The 26,070-nt window shown below is 41.5% G+C and overlaps 1 protein-coding gene across 4 annotated transcripts in view; it reads right to left on the bottom strand.

Moving 5' to 3' along the window:
* The window catches only part of phldb1b (pleckstrin homology-like domain, family B, member 1b), an 89,865-nt gene that overhangs the window by 21,310 nt on the left and 42,485 nt on the right, over positions 1–26,070 (bottom strand). For all 4 annotated transcript variants that reach the window (XM_028572976.1, XM_028572977.1, XM_028572978.1 and 1 more), the window contains exons 7-11: positions 7,754–8,071; positions 5,906–6,052; positions 4,731–4,868; positions 2,706–2,834; positions 308–463 (exon numbers count right to left, since the gene is read on the bottom strand). In XM_028572976.1, the coding sequence (XP_028428777.1) occupies positions 308–463; positions 2,706–2,834; positions 4,731–4,868; positions 5,906–6,052; positions 7,754–8,071 (888 nt within the window). The remainder of the gene's footprint in view (positions 1–307; positions 464–2,705; positions 2,835–4,730; positions 4,869–5,905; positions 6,053–7,753; positions 8,072–26,070) is intronic.

Below are 26,070 nucleotides of genomic sequence, written 5' to 3'. Positions count from 1 at the left end.
ATTTTTGGAGTTTAAATAACAGTACGGTTAAAAAGAAATACTGAATCCATGACCTGACGACACCTCTGTAGTGAGTAAAATAATAAATAAGCAAACTGTCTCCAGATGGTTGAGGCTTGTTTGGCTGCTATCTCTCTGCCTGGTGTGAAAACTACTTTTAACTTCTAAAGGCTTTTGGTATGAGCATGGTCAAACTAAACGCTGTAGATGCTGAAGGTCTGCAGAACTATTTGGCATTGGCTGCTTCAAAAACCCATGCTGTACAAACCATCATAAGGATATTCTGGTATTAAAGAAGTTTCCTCACCTTCCTCCTGGCCACACTGCTGTGGTACTCGGCTCTCTCCTGGAGCAGCTGCTGGCTGATGGTTTCTCTTTCCTCCTCCAGGCTGCTTTCTCTCTCCAGCTGCTGAAACTCCAAGTCCTCAAACTTTTTGGTTCCTGTTTCCAGCGCCTCTCCGTCCTGATGAAGGCCCACATACAACATCAGCGGTTACATCATCAACAGATAAACCCACTGTACACAATGCTCATATGAAAGCCATCCACTATTCTCAGACTAGCGTAGCTGCTGGCAGTAAAGCGAAAACACCTTGACTTTTATATTTGAAAAATGGTTTTCACAGCATGGCTGAAGCTCTTTTTGGGTACAAGTACAAGCACACCGTGCTCAGTCAAGCAGATGGTCATAAAGAACATGCTTCTACTGCAGCACAGTGACTGGTGCGTGTGGTAATTAGATGTACTGTAATACACAGGAGGCAAGGGACGGTCATTTACATAAAAAAGAAAAGTCACACTGTTTTTATTTGTGGTCAGATATCTTTGACCTAATGTCATTTGATGTTTCCCTCCATCACTTTCACTATACTCTTCTACTTAAACTGCTAAAGAATAAACACCTACAATATGGGCTACGAATTACTGTACAAAAACTACAAAATATATGTACAGTAAATAAAATACTGATATAAAACATTGCTGGCTTCAATATAAATATCTGTACTACTGTGTATTCCAGAAGTTTATCTCAGGTTTTAGCCCGTCCTTCCTGTTGTTGCTGACAAGCTTGCGTTTTACATCACTTCTGTCAGCAGCAGGGAGACGAATGTTTGAGTCTACATGCTCTTAAGAATCTTTGTAGCACTTGTGAAGGACCCGACAGCCCGTAATGTCAATTCACTGACATGCAGTCTGAGATGAAAATGACTAAATTTTGCAAGTGGTCAAAACAAGAACAAAGAACTCAAAATGTCAAAAATGTTCTGTAAGCATTACAAAGAGTCGTTTGTTCTATGTTGAGACATTTTTCTACTTTCCACCTAAGACTGAAGTGTACTGGCAAAAACCATATCTGTTCATCATAAAAATTTGTATGCAATGTCATTTTCAAAGTTTGCTCTCTCACTGAATGTGAGCCAAACTAATTAAGTTAAATAAAGACTCTAGCTCTACATACAGCTTTAATGAATCACAGTGTCTGATTTTGCACACAGAGCATCACCGACAACAAATAATAGATAATAATAGATAGCTTACGATAACTATTCTAGTTGGTTATCGTAAAAAATTATTCATCTTTTTTTTTTATTTTCGACAACATTCATTTAGATAAGAGAAGTCACAGAATGAGAGCGAGGGAAGACAGAGAATGGATCTAGTCAGGGCCTATGTTAATTGATTAGTGAGCAGTTATACAAATTAAGCGAGCCATGAGAAATCACAGAAGAGATGCAGATCAGATTCACACATGCAGTGCAGCACGACCATACCACGGGACGCACATTTTACCAAAATGCATCACTAGCAGCTGAAGTGACCAGGAGCTGTGTGTGTGCTCCTATGTTGACCTGAGGTTTTCAGTAGCATGTAGGTGTGGTGTGGAGGAGGGAAAATTCTTGCAGCTTGGAGCAACAGCACGTCTGTGAGGGGCACCGAGGTAGCTTCTCATAAATACACTGAGTTTGTGTGTATGTGTGTGTCTGTAAAACCATATGTAGTGGGCCCCAGCTAAAGGGTTAAAGGTGCCTGTAGCACTATGTGCGGTGGCATATGCTGAGGCCTGGCACATATACTGCCCTAGCAGAAAGTGCAGAAACAGTGAGAGTGAGGAAAAAAAAGGGTTCAAAGTTTTTAGGCTGGCTGGCTGGAAAACTGTATGGCAGATATAAAGGTTGTAATGCCTTCATGTTATACCCGTTCAGGTTCATTATTTGACCCCAGAACATGGTTACATGTTTTATTTATTATTATTTTTCTCATACGGTCTGTCTGAATATACCTGTATTGACCCTCCGCTCCGTTTTAGCTCTCATCTTTTTTTAAGAAAATAAGTAAGTAAAATTAATTTGTATGCTTTAGCTAAGGCTAGCTCAGCTAGCTTTTACTTGATATAGCCCTCTTGCCAGCTGTCTAGTTGGCTTTTTCTCTATAACATAAATTTACAAACTATAAATTTATAATGGGTCCAAATATTGCTTCTGTGAGCCTGGCCATTGCACATCACCTGCAGTTTAAAACAAGTTAACTTAACGCAGTGCCTGGAGGCTGGAAGGAACATGGTTGATGCTACTCACTAAAAGGTTGGGGGGAATGGTGGCTGTGGGTTTGTGTGTGGTGATATATTGGTATACAGGTTTTCAGGTTTCAAAGGGGCAGACTGAAGGTCTGTAGGTGGGGGTGCTTCTGTTGGACTAACGACCCACCCTTTTGAGCTGTTCCTGCAACTGTTCCCGCAGGGACTCGGGACAGTTATGAAGCTGGTTCTCCAACTCAGCGTAGCCCTCCTGGAGGCTCTGCAGGGCCCGGCGCTCGGCCTCAACATTAGCCCTCTCCTAGAAAGACACAACACACCCACACATAGAATGGATGGACGAGGGGAGAGAAAGAGAGAGAAAAACACACTGCTCAAAATCCACGCCATGCAAATAAAAAGCTGCAAGGTGTTAGCAACGGACATGTCGTGACAGATTTTAAGGGCTTGACAGGGCACAGGAGACAGGTGCTGAAATGTTGGGATGTTACAACTGACAGTCTGGGATTCACAGATGGCACATGGTCTTAAAATAACTAGAATAGATCGTTCAAACTATCAGATTTTCCTTATACTATTCAATTCATTTATTTTAAAGTAATAGATACTTGCATTTGAGTGCCTTCCTTTCCTCCCTTCTGTGTCACTGATAACTACTGGCTGCAAATATCCTGAAAGAACCTATATATCTTCCAACAAATATAACTTCGATAAACTGTGAGGAAATTGGCCCATAATTTTACTTGACATTCATTGGCCCCAGAGGATTTATAAACTCACTTGTAATAACCCTGAGCCACGTCTGACAGCAGTGACACTGTCTCAGTTGCTCTCCATTTAAAGTACAGAAACATCATGTCTCTTTGGTGCTGCTCTAGTTTTAGGCTCAGGGATACCATCTTCACTTTGATGTGTAAGACTGAAAAGGTTGACAGGTCTTTTAGAACTACCAGTACACTGACAGGAGTTTTGCTCTAAAGTAAAAGGCAGGGTTCTGTCTTGTGTCTTCGGAGTCGAGGTGAAGCTTTGAGACACCACTGATTCTTTTTTAAATCATAATGGCAACAGTCATATTGTCAGTAGTAGAACCACAGGTTCAGGGTGAATGGATCCTCTAATTTTCTATTAACACCTGGGGTTCCCCAACATTTCCATGCCAAATGTTGATCCAATTTCATGAGAAGAATTTCCACATAATGTAATATGTGTTCCTGGACATAATTAGGCATACATTTCCAATTGTACATATAGTTTATAGTGTAGGAGGGGAGGTAGCACAGAGACATCAGATCAAAGCAGTCGTTCCTGGTTCACTGACTCAATTACTTATCCTCCAATAAAACAATTATGAATGATACCTTTACATATTGTTTGGAACTCCGTGGGACCCTCACAGGGAAGTTGGGAAATACAGACAATACTGACAATTTAACAACCAAACGCTGGTAAATGTGCTTTTCTCTTCACTTCCTTTATGTCTTGCTACAGTTAAAATGTGGTGGGTGCACATCAAAAGAAACCCCCCCAACCCTTACAGCGAACATGCTAGTTGTTTCCCCTGTCCACTACCAAAACAAAATATTCAAAGTCTTTTCGTGCACTACAGAACCAAAGACTACAGAGCCCAAACAGCCATAGAAGGACAGGTTTCCTGGCCCACAGGGTCTGTCATGCAAACAGTGAAGAAACAGGTGAGCACAGGGGGGTCAGAGATACAGTAACCATGAGTGCTGAAGGAGCAGAGAAAGGATTAGGGGTTAACGGGTGTCGGTTAGTTAGCGGAGTCCAGCTGAGAAGAACGCAGATGAGAGTTGACCTGAAAGCAAACCACTAAAGTGAAAACATGCAAAAGAGAAAACCCAAGGAGGTAAATCCAATTCTTTATTTATATGGCTGTAATTGTCTGTACCAACCATTCTTGCCTTGAAGAATTGACTATATTGCACAGACAGGAATGCCGACTCATGTAAAGACACCGACAGTGACGTACCAGTAGGGAATGTAAGAGACCAGAGAAGACTGTTTAGGAGACTATAAAAGCACAGGCAGTGTGTGTATGTGTGTGTTTTCTCTTTTCTCTAAGAATGTACACAACCTCAGCAGATATTTGAATCCTGTATACTTGAATATAATTGGTGGATTCAAATAAAGCATTTAAAACCTGAGCTGTACTATATATACCCACTGCTCTCTGTACCTTGTCTTTCTCCCTCTGGATGGTGCTTTCCAGCTCGTCCAGCTTGCGCTGCAGCTGGGTGATGATGTCCGTTTCAGCTTCTATCTGGTCGAGCTCCGCCTGCCTCTCGCCCTGCAGCAAGGCACGCTCCATCTCCGCCTGGAAGAGTGGACCAAAGTCACTCAGTGTCATAGCAGTGAGCTACGAGGCTAATATCAGCCTTCAGGCCCCCACAAAGTAACGGAACCACTTAGTAATGATGCTGTGACCATGAACTGTATTCAGCTTGTTCTGCTACAGTGGAAACTCTTGTTGTTTCTATACAGAACAGGGCTCCACACTAACTTTTTGCCTTGGTTGCACTGGTGCGCCTAACTTTTTTTATTTAGGTGCACCAGCACAAAATTTAGGTGCACCCAAATTTTTCCTTGCATCGCCGTAACGCTGAATGGCGATACACGATATATAGCTCTGTATTTTTTCTCTCCCCTTTCATGTCTTCAGCTTTCCAATCAAAATACGGCCGATAAGGCCGAAATCTTTAGAAAAAAAAAAGAACGACCGAAAGACCGAGGGAGTGCGATGGACTGAAGCATATGCTACTCAGAGAGTGACGGCTGACTCATTAGCGGCGTTACACCCGTCTTGTGTAGGCTATGAAATGTCTGTATCGTCACTGCTATGATCCAGCAGGCTCCATCTTACACGCTATATCAACGAACTGAAGTTAGTTGCATTTAATAACTTCTAATGCGTTTTTCACCTGGCGGCCGCAGTAACAGAGAGTTACCAGCGGAAACACTGGTACCAATACAGGTTTCTCTCTCATATCTAACAATATACAGCTGTGTTAATAACAATTAAAGGGGGAGGAGAGATCCAAACACAGGCACGGCTTTCCAGAAGGAACGGGTCATGTAACGCAACATTAAACCACATCGATATAAACGACATTGCTTCGTTAGTGGAGAGGCAGCGGATGCGAGGACGTTAGGTGCACCGGTGCGACCTAGGAAAAATCTTAGTCGCACCCTTACAAATTTTGGTCACCTTAGCGACCAAATTGGTCGCACTCTCGAGCCCTGACAGAAGTCTTAGTTCTTATAAATGTAGATGTTTTTCTTGAGTCTAGGCTGGGTGAAGGTGTAGACTCAAGTGAAATAATATTCCGTTAGCATCCACTTTCTGTACTCTACCTCTTGCTTGGACTCCTGGAGTTGTTGCTCTAGCTCCGTCAGCCGGCTTTTCAGCTCATCGATTCGAGAGAGAACGCGAACCCGCTCGTCTTCCAGGTAACCCAGCTCCAGACGACCTGCGCTGCCTGAACTGGAAGAGTCCTCGTGCTGCAAGGAGAGAGAGAACATAGGAGGTCAGACTTTCAAGAAAGGAAGTGAAGCCAGGGTTAAGAAGGGAGATACAGATGTACACACCTTTCATTACATGTCAGATACTGCATCAGTCTGTTTTGTGTTGTACATAAATACAGTCTTATACTTGCTGTACAGTGACATTCTCATCCGTTTAGACACCAGAATTCGTGAATTTATTCTGTGATTACTGTTATTACTTTAGTACTAGTTTGTGGTTCACAGGGGAATAATTAGTGTCTAAGGTCTAAAAACAGTTTCAGTGGATTTTCCAGCCTCCCAACAAGCAAAACTCTCTTTTGGTACAAAAAAGATCAGTTATAATCAATTCAAAATGACTGAATAATGGCACATTATAATATATTCTATTGGCAACATAAATTAAAAATTACTGGCAATAAGAAAACCTTACTTGTCACAACAAACAGAGCAAGACAGAAGAAAAGGAGGTGACGGAACAAACAGAAAGGAGGCATAAGGTTCATGTGGGAGCCACTGTAAAAACTAAATTCTCATTCCTGAAAAGCCCAAAAAGCTAATAAATGGGAATTTAAAAAGAGAGAAGGTAGCTGAATGTAGCTCTGTATTCTTCTGCAGACATTTCCCACAAATGGAAGAAATATTTACAGTAAATGGACGGTTGAGTCATTTCTTAAGTCATGCACCTTAATGCTATAGCCAATGTTTTCCGACTATGTACAGAGATTATTAAACATATTGTACACCTTCCTCTTCACCCCTGGATGATTGTTTTTTTCTGGTCGTGCAGTGTCACTGATATGTACTGTAGGCCAAATGAGTTCAAAATTACAGAAGATGCATGGTGATCCCATCGTGTTGGCATCAATGCAAAACAATATTTTAGATAATAACAGCAACTCTCTGCGTACCCTGACGCATGCATTACTCTGCAACACTAAAGGCTTGTCATAAGTTGCCATTGAATTAAAAAGCAACAGAGTGTGAGAGCACAGGGCAGTTTAAGATCCCAGCAGTTAAGAAGATCCATCAGACGGAGACCTGGCCCATGACTCATTACCTTCGCCAAGGAGGTTATGTTTTCTGTTTGTCTGTTTGTCAACAATATTACAGAAAAACAACAGGCCAGATTTCCCTGAAACTCGGTGAAAAGGTGTAGCATGGGCCAAGGAAGAACGTATTCAATTTTAAAGTGGATCCGAATCACAGGGAAGATACAATACATGAATTATTGATATTGGTCTTGGTGGAGGTCTTTGCTCTCCGAGTGCCCTTTTAGTTTTGTATTGTCCGAACTGTTGTATTATGTCTGTGGTAAAACCAGCTAGGAAACTAACAGCTGGGTGCTTCCGTACATTTTTTTTTACAAATTAAAACCATGGACAAACCATGGCTTTTTTTTCCCACCAAGTATGCAGAGTATACAATGTTTAGAATGAAAACATGCATTAACCTGGGCCTGATATGATTTGAACAGCCATTCAGATGCATTGGCTAATGCGTGGTGACTAGTGAAAACATTCTGGTAAGTTTAGACTTTCTTCCAGAGCCCATGGAGCCTCCTGAAGAATTCCTGGGGGTCACTGAACCTCACTTTTAACCACTGATTTAGCAAAGCCAAGCACATAATTTGCACATGCTGGTTCCACAGTGGCATGCAGAGAGTGTCTTTGTTGGGAAAGGAGCATTCCCTCTGACCTGTCTGTCTCCATTGTGCAGTGTTGATGCTGTGCTGAGAGCAGGGGATGTCCTCACCTCCTGATGAGTGCTCTCTGTACTACTACACTCCTCCTTCAGGTTCTCCTCGTCGCTCTCTCTCTGTCTCTGGAGCAGGCGGAGGGTGGCTGAGGACGGTGTCCCTCCTAGGACATTCTCCATGGACGGTCTCCGCCCTGAGCCGTCTGCCAGTCCCCCGGGGAAACCTGTCCTCCCTGAGCCCAGGGGGTCCAGGCCGGTGCTCTCTCCTTTGTTGTATTCAGCACAGAGGTTTAGGATGGTCTCAAGTCGCTGTCTCTCCTGTAGAAAAATGAAGCCATGACCAAAGAGGGACATCAGATTAGGGTTTTCTCATCGTCACATACTGTGCCTTATCATGGATTTTAACCTGAGCCTATGTTTGAACATGACTCAAAGGCTGCCAAGATACCCAAATTAAATTTTTTTTTTAATAAAGGTCCAATATTAGCTTTATATTTTAAGCCTACATTAGATTACATCTAGCCATGGTATCTAATTTCCTGTGTGTGTGCTGGGTGTTGGGGATGAGCCAGCGACCGATGACAATCTGAAGATGGGCAGCTCTGAAAGAAAGAGCTTCTGAAAGAAAATAGTTTCATTTATTATAGATTCTATATTTCCATCTCACTCAGAGGGAAAGACGTACAACTGCCATCTCCCAAATATCCTATTTGACTGAGCTGAATGTAACTAAACCAACCAGACTGATGAGACTAATATTCTATTAATCAACGTCTGTGTGAGCCCTCACTGTCCTGCCCCCTGGGTGCCGCATGGGAGTCAGACTCTGTGACTGGTTGTCCAGCTGTCACTATGAGGGGTCAGCCCACCTATGGGGGCCCTGGCAGACCAGGCAAACAGGGTGGCCTCTGAACTCTAAATGTCAGCTGCTGTCTGCTGCTGCACCCCCCTGCTGCAGACACAGCGTCTCTAAGGTCTGCAGAGCCTCACACAGCACTATGAGCCTTAAAGAATGACTACGGTTTGGGAGATGGTCTCATTGGTACGCTTAGATGTTTGGTAATGGAAAATCAGACATCAAGTTAATGAATCCCTGGCTCCTGTACTCCATGCTCAGACTATACGTTGAATTTAGGGGGCCAACAGTAATATATAAAAAGTCAATCTCAGATCAACATTAAAGCAAATGGTAATGCGTGCAAGAGGCTGTTCAAATGTACATGACTGATGACGTTGTTGAAGGTTCTGGAAAAAGCCAGTAAGTGGACCATGAGTCAAGACTGTACTTGTTTACTACTTGGTATGGAGTCAATTCAATTTTAATTCAATTCAATTTTATTTATAGTATCAAATCATACCAAGAGTTATCTCAAGACACTGTACAGATACAATAGGTCTAGACCACACTCTATAATTTACAAAGACCCAACAATTCCACTAATTCCCCCAAGAGCAAGCATTTAGTGCGACAGTGGCGAGGAAAACTCCCTTTTAGGGAGAAACCTCGGACAGACCCACTTTAGAAAATATCAATGTTTCAAAATGAAAAAATACTAAGTGGTGTGTTGAAAAGATACCCATGAAGTATACTATACTTTGTATATGTTCATCATAAAACATAAAATGTAATAAAGGTAACAAAATTACATCAGATATTACGTATGTATTATTTACTTTGGCCTAACTGGTCACTGTGACCACAAGTGGCAATTATTAGATAATGGTAAATGCTAAAACGTAGTATAACAGAAGCACAAGTAAATAATAAATAATGTTAGCTTTGACTAATGTTAAACAGCGTGTTTTATTGCTTGTGAGTTCAACATTGCATTTATAAGAGAATGAGTGCTATTTCTTCTTTCCAAAACATGTAGTCTCAGTTTGAGGTTTTAATGAAGAATGTAGAAACACAACTCTAAGTACTTGCATTGTGACTTTGAATCCTGTTTCAGCTGGTTTACCATCATGCCAAGATGAACTCAATATTGATAGAATACTCACACCAATGGCAATTCAAACCAAAAATATCAGTCAGCTATGAAAAACTCAAACTACAAGTTATCAGAAACTCCCCTCCCCAAAAATGATTTATTTTTGCTTGTTGTTAAAGAAAAAGGTTTTGGAGCCAAAGAAGCATTGTGCTACTTTATACTCTTATGCTCTGGTTCATGGCTAAATCTGTATCCTGTCGTGTAGGAACACTTGGCAGCTAAATTGTTCTCACACACAAATACATGCCCTGGTGTATCTTCTCACTCAAACTGAGAGAGCATCTGCATGATTAGGAGCTACAGCCCCACCATTAGCTTCAACCTGTAATCTGGGACCAGTTAGCTTTTATCTGAGTGGGTGGGAGTAAAAGACCCCTTTGGGCCGTGGAACCAAGCTGTATGTATTCAAGAGAAAAAGAGTCAAACTTCAAACATTTACTGGCAAGTCTACAACTACTCATAAGACCTCCCACTCAACATCTGCTCGAACATACACACGTATTAGACCACTCAGCGTTCTGACGCCTGTCTCGATTTTGTCAAGAATCATTGTCTCATTTGATTGCCAGAAAGCCTTCAGGCTACCAAACCTGTATGATGGATGAGTAGCAGGATCACAGACAGATTTCATACCATAAAATGTGTTTGGCCTCAAAATAAATCAACTTGATACGGTTTCAAATTTGACGTCAGACATATGCAAACTGTGCTCAAATTATATATAGCTAATCATCTGCATGTTGACACATTTATATGAATCCCATATTTTCTGTGTGTTCTTATGTGGGGCTTTTAAATGCCAGAAGATTTTTTTTGTTATGTTCTGTGGTTGTTGCTTCCACAGGCACTAAAAATCCTCAGTTTAGAAGTCTCTAGGTCTCTCTGTGGAGAGACCCTTAGGGTCCCTTAGGGCTCTGGGTGCTGGCTGGGAAGGAACAAGGTGGTACGTCAGTGTGTTAATCCAAACCTTTTTACTAGATGCCAAGCTTTTACGGCCCAGAAACAGTGAGCTTTTGGCTTGAACAACATCATTCCATAATAGTTAAAAGCAAATACAGGCCTCTCTGGTTTGCTCTAATCAATGACAAAGAAAGAATTTCCAAAATATAGCAAACAACTTATTTTTTTAATTAAGCCTATAACAAAAGGTTTCCCAACCATTAACCTAATTCACTTGGACGCTGGAGTAAAGAATGAAAATCTGGGTTTACTCACTTTCATGATGGACACTGTGACACGTTACAGCTCAAACTTTGAAATGAGGCACAGATTTCAGCAAAGACAGCTTGGCGAAAAAACAGATGAACAAATACTGGCTTTTAAAAGGCAGTACCACTCCCCCAACAACACCATAACAACACACCCCCACCCTCTGGTAGGATAAGAGGGTGATGATGAGAGAGCTTTAAGGCAACATTTAATCATCGGCTGTTTAGAGAAGCTTCTAACACATGAACCAAAAGCTTAATATTGATTCATATCGGAGCCGTTTTCATGGTTAGAATATGGCAGGTATGCAAAACGACAAACCGCTATCTTCACTTACAGCATGCATAAATAGCATGCATAATATTAGCCATTTGTAAACTTCATCAGGGTATCAGCAGGTATCGCAATGCAAAAATTAAACTGCTGGAAATGCATATTCCTAATTTGTGAATACATGCAGAAAACGGACACCAGGAAATGAGCTATTCAGTGAGTGTATTCAATCATGTACTACTAAGTGTGTTGTGTTAACTGAGGGCAAACAAACAAAGAGACACTTGAATACTGAAAAATAAAATCAAACCCTGACACTGCAGGCTCAGGGGGGGAAAAGAATTAGCCTAGCTATAAAGGCTAAATATATAGCAGCTGAAAAAGAAGAAGAGATATAACTTGTCTAAAACATACTGTTGTTGAGTGTATGTGAATCCATTTAGCAATAATAATAATAGTCAGTGACGTTGATTTTAGTTTGTACTCTGAAGTGTCCCTAGCCTATTCCTTTCCCTACATGTAACTTGAAAGAAGCTAGCTTGCTAACATAGTAAACAAATATTAACATAATATATCATATCAACACATTATAGCCACTACTACAACATTTAATATTACTATATACAATATCCATTTTGTGAACGTTTATATCAACAGGGTGACCAGATATTTAGGAAGCTAACAAGCTACATTATCAACATGTAGAGTACCTGTTAGCTCCAGCTGTCCTCTTTCACACCTGACCCAATTAAGGCCCACACTTGACACCTTAATTACATCTTAATTAGGTCAGGTGTGGACGAGAGCTGGAAGAAAACAGCAGTTTCTATGGCTGTTGCACTGGATATGTGAGGGTTTACCGACCCCGTTTTGGAAGTATACCAACTGAATTTCATAAACAGTTGTATTAAGTGTGACCTTTTACAACTTATCATCAAATACAATGTTTTTGTCCAAATGAAGCTGATGTGTAACTGTTAAAGGTCCTATAGCATGACAATTTCATTTTATGAGGTTTTTTAACATTATTATGAGTTCCCCCAGCCTGCCTATGGTCCCCCAGTGGCTAGAAATGGTGATAGGTGTAAACCGAGCCCTGGGTATCCTGCTCTGCCTTTGAGAAAATGAAAGCTCAGATGGGTCGATCCGGAATCTTCTCCTTATTAGGTCATAAGGAGCAAGGTTACCTCCCCTTTCTCTGCTTTGCCCGCCCAGAGAATTTGGCCCACCCATGAGAGAGAGACATCATGGCTTTCAAACGAGCGAAGTGGCAGTTGGTCAAGGCCACACCTCCACCCTCCACCTTGCCCCCCCCCCCCTCCCCGCTCTCCTCAATAGCTACAGACACAGAAATGGCACATACTAACTGTACGTACACACCGCCGCCGACTTGAGCTGCAAAGAAGCTCTGGCGCTCTCTCTCTGTTTGACGCTTTGGCCGCTCTGACGTGGGAGCATTTTTCGATCATGTTCAACACACGACTGAAGACAAAGCACAAGCAGCCACTGCACGGCCAATACACTGACACTAGAAACCTTTTATAAATTACATATATAAGGACAGAAAATGTATTGTTTGTTGGTGGCAGCGATGTCTGTTAGCAGTTAGCTCGCTCGTTAGCCGTTGAACCGCAGCAGAATGCAGGCAGAGCGAGCAGCCGCCAGCTGTTGACCCGTGCAGGACTTCACCGTGAGCGGACTGTTTAGAGACCATGTGACGGCACGTTAACTGGTCCCTATACGCAAACAACGTCATATCATAAATGATAGGGGAACCCAGCAATGGCGATTATGAGATTTCCCTCCATTTTCTTGGTCTTAGTAGGAACAAAAGTTTACATCGTATGTTTCTCCAGAATCAGCCAGCGAGAAGGACGTCTATATTCCGATTGGTTGCTGCCGTTTGCCGCTGCTTGCCGCTGAACCGCGTCATAGCTCATTGCCATAAAGCTGACCAAAGTTCAACTTTCTGATTGACGCTCAAAACGCCCAAAACGCCCAAAGCGCGACTCCGACAGATTTGACGCTCCTTGCAGCTGAGAGAAGCCAGCTTCCATTGAAAATGAATGACTTCCGGTATCTTTAGAAGCTCAAGTCGGCGGCGTTGTGTACGTACAGTAAGGAAAGCTAATTGTAGGACTGGCTCTAGTGGCTGTAATTCTGCACCAAGGCTGAATTTCGGGAAAGAGAATTCAGATCCAGTATTAGGGTACCACTTAGGTCTATATAAAAGCATCCAAAGAGCACCATGTCATGGGACCTTTAACAGCTGAAACAGCCACAGTGAGCCCTGCTGGGTCTCCAGGGCATTAAGAGAAAAGCCAAGTCACAAGTCTGAAACCACCAACAATGTGATACACACATGAAGCCATGTTTGTTAAACACCTCCTGAAAAGCAGCGTAGTAAAACATCTCCTGAAAAGCAGTGTAGTCATACACTAGCAGTAATATTTAATAACACAGTGATATATATATATATATATATATATATATATTCTTTGACGATTCGCAACTACTGTCAGCTTTCTGTACAGACTTTAAATAGCACCAACTGACTCAGAGCCTTCCTGTATATAGAGAACAAATTAAATATGAACAAATAGTATCTTCAAATGAAGTATTTCCTAGAAAGTTTTTCTTGTTATTAGTAAATTACTATATTATTTGTCAACAAGTCAACTTCAAAAAGTAAAGCAATGAAACCTAACAGGAGGTAGGTTATTCTAGCTGCAAGATTAACAGCTGGTGTAAATCCCATACATGTGAGTTTGTATGAAAAGCCTTAGTGCAGGCTGAAGGTTCTCTAGACTCGGTGTTTATCAGAAGGGAGGGGGTGATACTTTCAGACAACCACAAGTGTGTAGAGGAATGCCTGGTTCCCAGAGTTCTCCCAGCTCCAGCCTGCATCTACCCCCAAACAGCGTTTCACACATTCCACAGCCCTCCACGTCTCACCTAGTGGGTGGCTCTCATGACAACTGGGTTAGATAAAGAAAAGTTGAAGCTGCTGCTGCTGATGAATCTTTCGAAAGTTGGCTATTAAGGTCACAGCAGTCAAAATATTGTATGTAAAAGTTCAGTTTAATTGCTTGTAAAAATTAATTAAAAATGTAAGACGAAGATTATGCCATTTCATTTTTTTAAAGTTACATAGCATTACATTACATTAAACTCATTATGGAGTATCATCAGTCAACTGCTGTCTCGTCTTTTTTATTTTTTGATGGAGGAAACACTGTTGTTTTGTTAAACGTTTTCTACAGTAAGTCTGCAAGAATTAAGAATAATACCATTCATTCATTCATTCATTCGGTACTGTAGACAGTTTTCTACATCCTACATCTCACTCATACTGTCAGTTTTCCTCATTTAGTCAGTGTAGTCTCCTCACTTTACGCTTTACTTTCCTTATTTTCATCCTCCCAGCAGTCAGCATCTCTTCCTCATGTCTCCCTCTCTCCCCTGAGAGTCAGTGTCTCCTGTTTTCTCTCTTGCCCTTTAATGTTTCTCTCTCCTCTTCCCCTCCTCCTCCCCGAGTGCCCCGGGGCCATTCCCCATATGTGTACCTTTGATCAGAGCAGTTACTTTATAAGTGTACTGCCATATTTTTCTTTGCCGCGTTCACCTACGTCACAGACGTAAACAGAAATCCACGCGCGTAGCATTTCCAGTGTAAACTGGGAAAGTTCAACAAAGCCTTATTCTCTACATATATATCTGCAGGGGCTCCGTAACAGTCTGCAAAACAAACTCCGTTCGCGATCAGACTCTGATCCTTGGAGTGTTCATCGTGTTCAGGTCCCAGGGGAGGAACAAACAGATGATCCTAACAAGAGATATTTCTATTTTATTTTCTGCTGCTGCGTTTATTCTTTTCCCCCCTGTGGAACACATAAGCATCAAAGCCAGGCAGGGGGAATAGGACAAGCAGGCTCTCCACGGCAGCCAACCTCTCTGAATAATAAGCTGGTGGTCCTTCATATTGATGTCACTGGTACGGATCTCAAGATGAAACTATGGAGTCGTGGCTCCCGGTGGGGGGCGGCTGGCATTTAAACCACTGAAGCTTCTTCTTCAACTGGGATCCAAGCCCTGGAGGCATCTCTCAAAGGGAGGACTGGGTTCCCATTATTATGTCAAGCACTTCCAGCGTAGAGATGACAACATCAAAGACTAGATACAGTGATTAAAGGCTAGATGGGAGTCGTATTTTCACATCCTCTAAACACTGCTGCCGATAATAAGCAGGCTTATGGCTTGATTATTGTTATAGGATAGAGATAAGACCACGTCTGAAAGATGTGCAGTCAGTTGCATCAGCTTTGTTAAGTTAAATTTGCTGTGCACAAGAAATGATGAGATTAAATATCTATAAGTCAATATCAGCTGGTTGGAACAGTAGTGAGCTGCTGTACTGTATCTCCGTGTGAGACTGTTTAGCCAGAGGAGATTTAGAGAGCATATCAGGCAAAGTAAACAGTTGTCCAGCTGTCAAATTGGAGGATGCACACAGCCGCCTGGAGCTTAACAGCCACGTTACTATCCAAGGAGTTCTATGTAAATTATAATGTATGTTTCTTATCAGAAAAACTGACTGCAAATAGCATAATTATCATTCCAAAAAAGGTTTTTGTATATGCATTTCGCTGAATTATTTTATGGAATTCTGTAGCAGTTAAAACAGTCAGGAAATATAACAGTATCGAAGAAGCTCTTCAACCTCATCTGACGGTATGTCAGTTAATCGATTAGTCGATCTACAGAAAGAAAATCAACAACCATTTTGCTAACGACTTAAATAATTTAAGTCATTAATCAAAAAACAAGGCTAAAGCCGGCCACACACTGGCTGCGTGGCGTGAGCGTGGCGTTTCTGTTGCGTGTCAGCTGCGTGGATTTTTAAACACGTAGAAACGTGTCTGATGCGGCACTGCTGCTGCTAGCCTTGTCTGTACACATGTATGTTTCCCATTGATTTACTGCACTCAAGCAGTATACTTCATGTTAAACATAAATATATACCGATTTGATTACAGCAAAGACAACGTCGGCAGTATTGACGGCAAAATAGGCTACAGAATATTTCGTTCTGTATTGACAGGTGCAATATTTGAAAATCAATAATAATTATTATTTTTTTTTAATTAAATTTATATCTGCATTCAGGTGGGGAGTCTCAGGTAAGCTGAGAGCTTAGTTCATATGTTTGGAGGTGTGTGGCTGTCAGGGTTAGCAGATGAGCTTTACCAGTGTCTCACTAATTTACATTATGATCAGCTAAGCTAGCTGTACAAGTGTACAAAAGTATTGTATTTCTTTTATAAGGGGACACTTTTTCAAAATAAGTCATTATGTTTTAAGGTATTTTTGTGGCTTGATTATAAACAACTTAAAAATAAATACATGATTTTAAAGAAGAATATTTCGGTCAATTTAGTCAACTTTTTTATTGAATCACGGGAAACAATGAAAAGAAGGATAATGGTACAGTCTCCATGCTACACTAATGATAGTATTAAGGCTTTCCTCTGTGTACGCATGTCTTCTACGTGTATAATTGTGGCTGTATTATTTGTGTCCCCTTCAAAAATTGCTCTTCAGAAATTTTATGTTTATTGTCCCCCCTACTGTTAGATCAGATTTAAGCCCTTGGCCGGCCTAAGAGTCTACAGCCATGCTAGTATCTCTGTGAGGCTGCTGTGTCTTTAGTGAAATGCTAACATAAGCATGCTAATGTGTTTATGGTTCGCAGGTAATGATAACCATGGTCAATATCGTAGTTTAGCATGTTAGAGGGGGAACTGAGGGGGAGCCTGACTTAAGTTTCTATTTAACCTCATCCTTCCATTCCCAAACATACACATCTCTGCCCCTTTCCTCTAAAACAATCTCTGGTGTCCATCATCATTATAACCATATGCCACTCTTCTGCTCTACTGCCTCAGTGGAGCTACGGCATGACTCGGTGACCTCTTGACCCTTATCTGCAATAAGCTCAATCTCTGATAAATCATTCTGGTTTAGTACCTATTTCTGTCATGTCTTATTGTCCAATACATAAATGTATTTGCATATTTGGATACATTCGAACAAGGTGTTTCTGAGCATTTCTTAGCTTGACAGCTAAGACGTTATTACCTTTCTAGTACAATGGAGCAGCAGCTCCATCTACTATAGCTGAGCTACCATATTTACATTCCTAACATGTACTTGAGAAACTGTACTTGATGTGGTAAAATGTAGTTTTAGAGGTTATTTAGTGCATTTTCTCCTTTATTACATAGCGCAGGTTGGTTATGTCACTCACCTAAACAGCTAGTTTCTACCTGCCCCTTTGGTTTACCGCAGAACTGAAATTTACACACACTATAGATTAGGCCATCTCACCTGCCATAATGTGATATATACATGCAGCATATCTTTTAAGCCCGACTCGTGAATGCAGAAAAGCAGTGTGAGGGCCTGAAAGCTCCCTTTGTTAATGACTGAGCCAGCTTGTAACCACAGCATCACATGTAGGCAACAGGCCTTTCCAAGCACTGTGTATAATATCCTAAAACCAAAGGCCCCATCACAGGAACATTCTCAGTCTATTTAAATCCATTCAGAGAGCAACAACTGGCAGAGCTTTTTCAATATTAGCAGCGGCATCTGTTACCTTAATGAGTGCTGCCACGCTGTTGAGAAAGGCCGGCTTCTCTTTAGCCAGAGCGAGCAGATACACCATGGCCTGCTCCCTGCTCAGACCTCGTCTCGGCCCCGGTACAGTCCTGCTGCCACCCAGCACATGATACCGGTCCATGACACACACATACACTTATATACACACACTCAGGATCTTTACTCTACAGCTCTGTAACAAGAGTGTAAGATGTTGCAGCTCCCTGCGCTTCCACACAGCTCCTCCTGTACTGTAAAGTGATTTAACAACTGACTGTGCTACTTTGGGACGGATGGAGAGCAGCCTACCTCCCACCACAGCCCCCCCCCGCCCCCAGACCTCACGACTCAGGTCTTGTGAGAGGAGGTGAGGCATCTATGTGAACAGGGGCGGAGTTAAGATTATCATAATATTTAGGGACTTCCTCATTTGGGAGGTGGCTTGCTGGTTGGTTCTAAGAAAAGCAAAGGAGCTAACTTTATATACCGAGTAGAACTTAACACTGTATGCACTGCCTGCTCTTTATTGAAATAGGCTAATACATTTAAATGCAGAAACTTTTAACAAACCAGGTTTAAAAACATGCTTTGAAGTACGTTTAGCTTTAAGTGAGGCTAATATTTGCTGCGTATGTGCACATAATCAGACTTCTTGTAATTATTATTTTTTTTGACTGTTTAATAATGCAGCAAATAAGGGAAACTCTTTGAAGTGGTTTGTGATGCATTTAACATTAAGTAGAAGCATATAAACAGACCTACAGACAATTATATTCTTAACTGAATGGGATCAGGGGTTTCCAGGAGTCAGGGTGAGACTACATAACAGGAGGGAGGCCACCGAAGAAGGTGTTACTTAGATTTACCCCGACATTGAAGATCGGAGTTTGAAATTCAAATTTTTTACTGCAATAATAAAGGGCCAATTTAGATTAGGTAGTCAAAAACATTTGACCACTATGCAGTCTATATGTGCTAATAGTGTTTCAGAGTGCTCTGTAGAGACCCAAAGTGTTCAACTTTAAATCAATAAATACGAAATTGTGAAATAAATAATAATATGAATACATTTCAGAATTTGTGAAATAACACAAACAAATGTTGCAACTCAGCTCATAATCATGAAATGTTATTCATTCCTGCTTCTTGTCACAATAACAGAGTTAATTGCATTTTTCTGTTGATTCACTCTTTAATAACATTAAACAGTTAGACGACCCCCTCTAGTGGAGAGGTCACCACACAGCAGACTGCACTGCTGCAGTTAGGACCGAATGCTTATAGTATTTACAATAGGAGCAAAACAAGTCACTCCAAGATACAGCCTCCTCTGCTGTATATTTTCTGATGATCAATTAAACACCATGGAGAGAATAAAAGAAACACTGCATCAGTGACATGAGGCGTCCTAATCTGGAACGTGGCATATTTGTTGGTGCTGTCTCAAGACTGGATTACTGCAGCTTTCCTTTGGACGGGCAGGGAAACGGATTTATCGCTGTCCCTGATTAAGAGTCAACTCATCTGTCTTATCTGTTCGAGCCTGTTTAGATGTCAACCCAAAAACAGTAAAAATGATAGTAATCTGCCTTGTGGTTACGTGCAAATGGGAAGGTGGAACCTGTAGTCTAAACATTTACTGCTATGTACTTTTTTTCCTCTACAGAAAATTACAGAAAAATTCCCCTTCAGCATGAAGACAGTAACACCTGCTGGTCAGTGGGTTTGTACAGTACTGTGTCCGTGTAGGTGCAGGATATATTTGGCGGCCTAGGTGGGCAGGTCGGGTGTCCAAGCAGTAGCTGGATATATATGGCCGTGCTCTGTAAGATGCTGGTATATATATGTGGTGTTCTGTGTGAGGGTATATTTGGTCTGACAGTAGCAAAGATGCCAACCATGCAGGAGAGACGTTTCTCCGTGTCACGTACAGCCGACATCTGTGACATCCTGCTGAGCTGGAAAATGACAGAGCAGCGCAGACAAAGGGGCAAGAAAAAGACAGAGCAGACTGGTTCAGGTTGTTGGTGGAGGCCTGCCGTATGATGATAAAGGCTAAACTTCATTTTCAATTGCCACTAAATGAAATATCTGCCTAAGGCGACATATTCAGAACTAAAGCGCCATCCCTGATATTTCAAGAGCAATTCACAAAAACACTGACCTGAGTCCAAAGAGACTTGAGCGTCTAGGGGAAAAAGGCCTCATGAAGGCTTTTATTAAGGTTGCCTTTAGCAATCCGTGACCTTTACCATACCTCCAGCAGCAGCCGGTAGCCATTGCAACAACACGGGAATAGGGCTGCACAATTAATCGCAATTTTATCGAAAAAATGTTAAAGGCAAAATATGTGTCTAACCATTCTGAATGAAGTATTCATTGTGTCACTGTGGTGCTGCAGAGACGTACTGGGCCTACAAATCAAAAGGAAAACATCTTTGTTTGGTACAGATTCTTGCAAAAATCACACTACATAACTATAGTACATTTTTATTTGTGTTACAATGAAAATGAGAATGATGATCCAAAAAACTGATCATTCCCTCCTGAATCATATCGCAATATCAGTCAAAATAATTGCAACTTTACATATTTTCCTCATATCGTGCAGCCCTACACAGGACTCTGGCTGAGTCTGCCCCCTCCTTGCTATTAGAGTGGGAATCAAACAGGAGTTCTTCAGAAAAAGATAATGTACCACTGTGTAAAATAAACTAAAAAACCCAAGTAAAAAATAGCAAATGAGAAAGTGAGTGGAGAGAGAAGCTGACTTTGTGCCTATTCGAAGAATTTAGCAGAGCCATACTGGTCTGATCAAATAGGATACAAAAAGTGACGAGGGAACCCGCTCATTCAAAACAATGGTGTAATCTGAACTATCGTCATAGGAAAGATGAGGTCATCTGTAGTTAACAGAAGAGCGGCGTGTATGTCTGGACAGACGAAGCACGTGGCGACTCGGCTCATATGCCAAGTGTGTTTGCCAAGTCAGCGTGTCAGTCAGACGGCCATGTGGAGGGAGCAGTGCCAGGCTGGACAGCTTGGATCAGATGGACACAGGAAAACAGTGTTCCCTAAAGACTGGTCATCAGACAGGGCTCACCTCCAGGCTCCAAAGGAAAACGTAATGGAGATGAATTAAATCCTGTTTAAGGAGTTTTTCCCGTCGTTTGACACTGCTATCATTTAACTGATATATATTTTTAAATGACACTGCCCACAACAGACATTTCAGACTGATGCACATTTTTTAAATGACAACATTTGCTTTCTCATGGGTACAAGTATTTAGTGTTTACTTTTTTCATGTCAGGGTAGAAAAGTCTTCTCTGAAACACCATGGGGAAACTAAAACACTCCGCAGGATAACAATATAATGTGGAATCACAATGTTGCATGATAATCTGTTCAGGTTAATGGGCAAATCCAGCAATTTAGTAAAAAACTTTTATAAAGTTAAAGGGGACTTGTGAGAGACAGGACACTACGGGCCCTATCTTGCACCCGGCGCAGTGCGGCACAAAGTCCAACGCAAGTGTCTTTGCTAGTTTAAGACCGAAACACTTGTCAATTTCCAGACCAGCACCCAGGTTGTTTAAATAGCAAATGCACCTGCACCCATCTGTGCGCCCATGGGCGTGCTGGTCTTACAGGGAGGTGTGTTCAGGTGCATTCTTGGCGTATTGCTATCTTGAGGCAGAGGGAAGCGATCGTGCCATTGACCAACAAAAACCTGGTCTAAAGTCAATAGCGCAGCATTTCATTATTATTTTAACAGTGAATTAGTAAAATGCACCTAGACTTATGCACAGCGCTCGCACACTATGCTTGTTACACACACACACACACACACACACACACACACACACACACACAGGGAAGCGCAGCAGCACACAAACATGCAAAAGATTACAAATAAAAATATTACAGTGCAAATCCGCCATCATAATAGCAATGCGCCAAAGTACAAACGCGCCTGCCTTTTAAAGGGAATGGGAGATGACACTCTGATTGGTTTATTGCATGTTAGGCCCAAAACACACCTATGATTAATTAAGACACTAAGTACAACCCTTTTGAACCACGCGCCCGGCACACGGACCCTTTTTTCCGCCGTCAAACTAGCAAAAGTGGATTTGGACACGCCCTAAACGCACCATGCACTTAACGCTGTTCGCTTAGATCGTTAAAATAGGACCCTAAGGGTCTTTGGCCATAGACAGTAATTTTTATTTTTGTTCCACTCTCTCAGATGCTTCAATAAAGCAAATAATAAAGTCTAACAGTAAATAAATATATCACAGTGAATGATAATAAATGTGTAAAAAATAGAATTAATTGTCTTTAATAATACTTTCACACAGATAAGATACTGTAACCTCTGGGTGATGTATTAGTTGTTTATTGAATGGTCGCTTTATTACTGTCACATCATACTGTCTTTTGGGTTGAAAGCCCTTTAAAAAAAGTTTCATTCCACGGTCTCCATGATTTTGATATAACATAACTAACTGACAAAACTCAACAAATTAACGCGATCTTTGTAAAATATTCCAAAACTGTGGCATTCACCCTAACCCATCAAGTAGCAGACTCTGGCGTGCTGGTTGCCATGGAAACAGGAGCTGTCTTCGTGTCCCCAGTTTATAACCCAGGTTTTCTATCAAATAGCCTGTTTGAAGTCTTTCAGTATTTCCGCTAATTGCATTGAAAAAGCCTAAATGCCACACTATAACTATTCCACATTAAGCACTACATAACAGGTGGGGTATAAATCAAGTATACAATGTAATTAAAAATCATTTAAAACAACACCAACAGGCAACAACCCATTCCAAGCCCAATATAAGCCTGATACGTCAGTATGGAGCTGGAGTCTCCCAGCAGCCTCCTGCTGCCTCTGAGCGGTGTTCTCTACTGTTGATTTCACAATAACACTCCTTTCCCTGAATAAACTTTTCCCAGACTCACTGTTCACATAACTTTGTTTTCTGGTAATCAGTTGTGTGAATGAGTAGCAGGCCGTGTGTGAAATGATTTAAATGCAGACGCTCTGGGGCAAGAAAACTCTGTCATGACAGTGAGTCAACTGTGACTAATTACAGGCCCTGCAGCTCCACGCCCTGCCTTCTCGAAGAGCTGCAAGTTTCCGTGTTCCAAAAAATACAATAACATAAGAGGCTGCTGAGGAATCTCACCTTTGTGTCTCCGGCAGCCCTCGCCTGTCCATGTACGCTTTATTTACTTGACATAAGTGCGTTCTCTGACTTGTGTTCTATGAGCTATTTGCATCTAATGCCAATATTTTCTTCGTTTATCTTTTGTGCGCATTTTAGGCAATTATTTTTATAGGACAGCTGAAGAGATGAAAGGGGAGAGAGAGGGGAAATGACATGCAGCAAAGGGCCACAGGTTGGAGTCGAGTAAACGGAGTAAACAGCAAAAAATTATGAGCGTGCCCTCTATCAGGTGAGCTACACAGGAGCCCAAATGTCAATATTTTCTTTTGTGTGCCTGCAACTTGTGCTAGTCCAAAGGTGGTTGTGGCTAAAAACCTTTCAACGAAATCAAAAGATTGAGTTTGACTAATAGGGGTATGTGAAGGCTACAGGTGCAAATAGCCTGCAGTGTTTCTCCTACAAATGTTAATGTTGTAAGAGTGAAAAAAGTTTGCAGACCATAATAAGAGACTACAACCTTCTACTCAACCCACCTTAATGACATTCCTTTAGGTTAGTTGGAAGTGGCAATGTAAACCACCAAACCCATATTTACCATAACTAACAAACTTTTTGTTTTTAATTAAATGTTCAAAGAAAAAAGAAGTAAAAGCAGGTTCTACGGATGTGTTTAGATAGGTACAGGCTAGCTGCTGCTCTGCTAGCTTCTGTAACTCAAGCGTTGGCTACTTTATTTGCTTTTTCAGTAAAGGTTAAACATGTTTTATCAATATTCTAAGAAAATAGAATTTAGAAAGGTTAGAATTTGAACCTGTTATGATTTTATTTAAGCTAAACTGTCTAAAGAATATGTTTGGGGTTGACCCTCCTTGTTCATTCTCATAGGTCGCCTCTGGACTGGCCTCAGCCTGTCAACCTGATGTTTAACTGGCCATGGCCCCATCTGTGACCTCAGCTCTCTCTATGTTACTCTGTGATTTGCTCACTCAATTCTTAGGGGAAAAGTCAAAGGCAAATATTTGGCCTGTTATACAGCAGCAGGATGTGTCTTCAAAAGGCATTTTCATGATCCCACAGATGTCTACTATCTGGCCAGAATGACAACACGTTTTCTCAGGGTGAAACCAATGTTTTTATCACTCTGGGCTGACAGCAGACATCTGTTGGATAACAGAAATACCCAGGAAGATGTGGTAAAAATTAACCTTTTGACTTTTCTCTATGGGGAACGCTATGCGAGCGTATCACAGAGTAACGTACAGAATACTGAGGTCAGAAATTGGGGTACCCTAATACCTGGATATCTCCGCGATGCCTAACCATTAACTAACCTAAGCCCAACCACAACAACGGATGGCAACGCAGGACCAGTTTCACTTTGGCTCCCTATCTCTGTGGTGAGGGCCAGACCTCCTAACACTGACTAGCAGACTACCATCTTGTAAAGAACAAAGCATGATAATAACTGCTAATATCTAAGGGGTAAAAAACAACTATTGATTTTGATCTACAGATCTGCCTGTCTTCAGAATACCAGTAACTTGAGCGGGTCTCTCTCTCTCTTTCTGGCCTTGTAGCCTTTAGCACAGCCCACTTCCCTGTTAAGGGTTAAACACAGTCTCATTGTATGGATCTGGCGCTGCCGAGACACTGTTTTAACATGACCTGGTACACAGAGAAAGAGGGCATGTCGTCTCAGTCTTCCCTCAGCCTCACACTTTAAAAAACACCCATTTTGTAATTACAAGCAGGACAGGCAAACGTCTTTCTCCAGCAGGCACAAACACACAAAAAAGCTTTTTAAAGGACTTTGTCTCAGTAGTTTCATTCAGACTGGCAGACAAGTTCAAGATGTCTAACGCCGCTCCCTCCCCCCTCTGTTCAGTTTAGGAAACAACAAACAATGCGGTTGCTATGGGCTCATCTGGGTGCCCTGTTACCGCATGTCAGCAGCAGTTTAGACAGCAAACAGCCAAGTTACAGACAGTACACTGAGATGGTTTAGGGGCCTGGTTACTCCTCCTTTTCCAAACAATTGAAGACACTGCAATCGTCACACTCCGCTCGTCCACAAGGTCATACAGATTAAAGTTAGACCAAACCTGTGCAGAAATATTTGCAAAGGAGAACTCTTCTAGGGATAATCAGACCAATGGCATTCTTTTAGATGGGTTACAAGGTGCTTAAATTTCCAGTTTGCAACGTGTTTAGTTGTTCATTATCAAAATCTGTGTTGTCCGTTCACAAACTTGTCCTTTTTCATGAATATTTACCTCCACCATCAATTCCAAGTATTCCTTTTGGCTTGAAATTTTACATTTGCATAAACTGGGGTAGACACTCGGTAAGGGACATACAGAACATACTGCTCCGCCTTTCATGTTTTCGCTGTCACATGATAAACTCACAGGTGCTGCTAATGCTGCTAATGGGTATCGTAGCTTCCCGGCCCCTCGGCAAGTTTGAAGAAGGAAACATGGAGGACCACACGTATTTAAAATCCAAATTTCAGGAACAGGAGTCTTCTTCTTCGCCCAGAAAAAGAAAAAGGATATTGAAAAGAGCAAGAGACCGGCTTTTTGAAGCGTGAAGGCTACCGTAGCTGTAATATGTACTTTGAACTGTGTGGCGCGAGAGAGTTGATTGCGATATATGATCTCAACAGTAGATGGGAGAAATTCCTACACATTGGACCTTTAAGACAATCCTCTCGAATCCCTGGAAAAAAATTATTTGCCAAACAAAACATGAAGTGGATTGTCTTATGTTGTTCAGACTGTAAACAGAGGTTTCAAGTAGCACTGAAACCATTAGTTGATTAAGTTATTAGTCGATTGACAGAAAAGAATTAGACAACTTGATAGTCGATTCATAATTAAGATCAGGGGTCTTCAACGTTTTTTAAGTCAAGGACCCCTTAACTGAAAGAAAGACGGATCAGACCCCCTACTACATATATTGTAGAAAATGAAGTTGCATGTTACTGTAAACTGGGCCAACAATA

This window comes from Perca flavescens, chromosome 3, assembly GCF_004354835.1.
Source record: "Perca flavescens isolate YP-PL-M2 chromosome 3, PFLA_1.0, whole genome shotgun sequence".
Lineage (NCBI taxonomy): Eukaryota > Metazoa > Chordata > Actinopteri > Perciformes > Percidae > Perca > Perca flavescens.
This window is presented reverse-complemented; position numbering and strand designations above follow the sequence as displayed.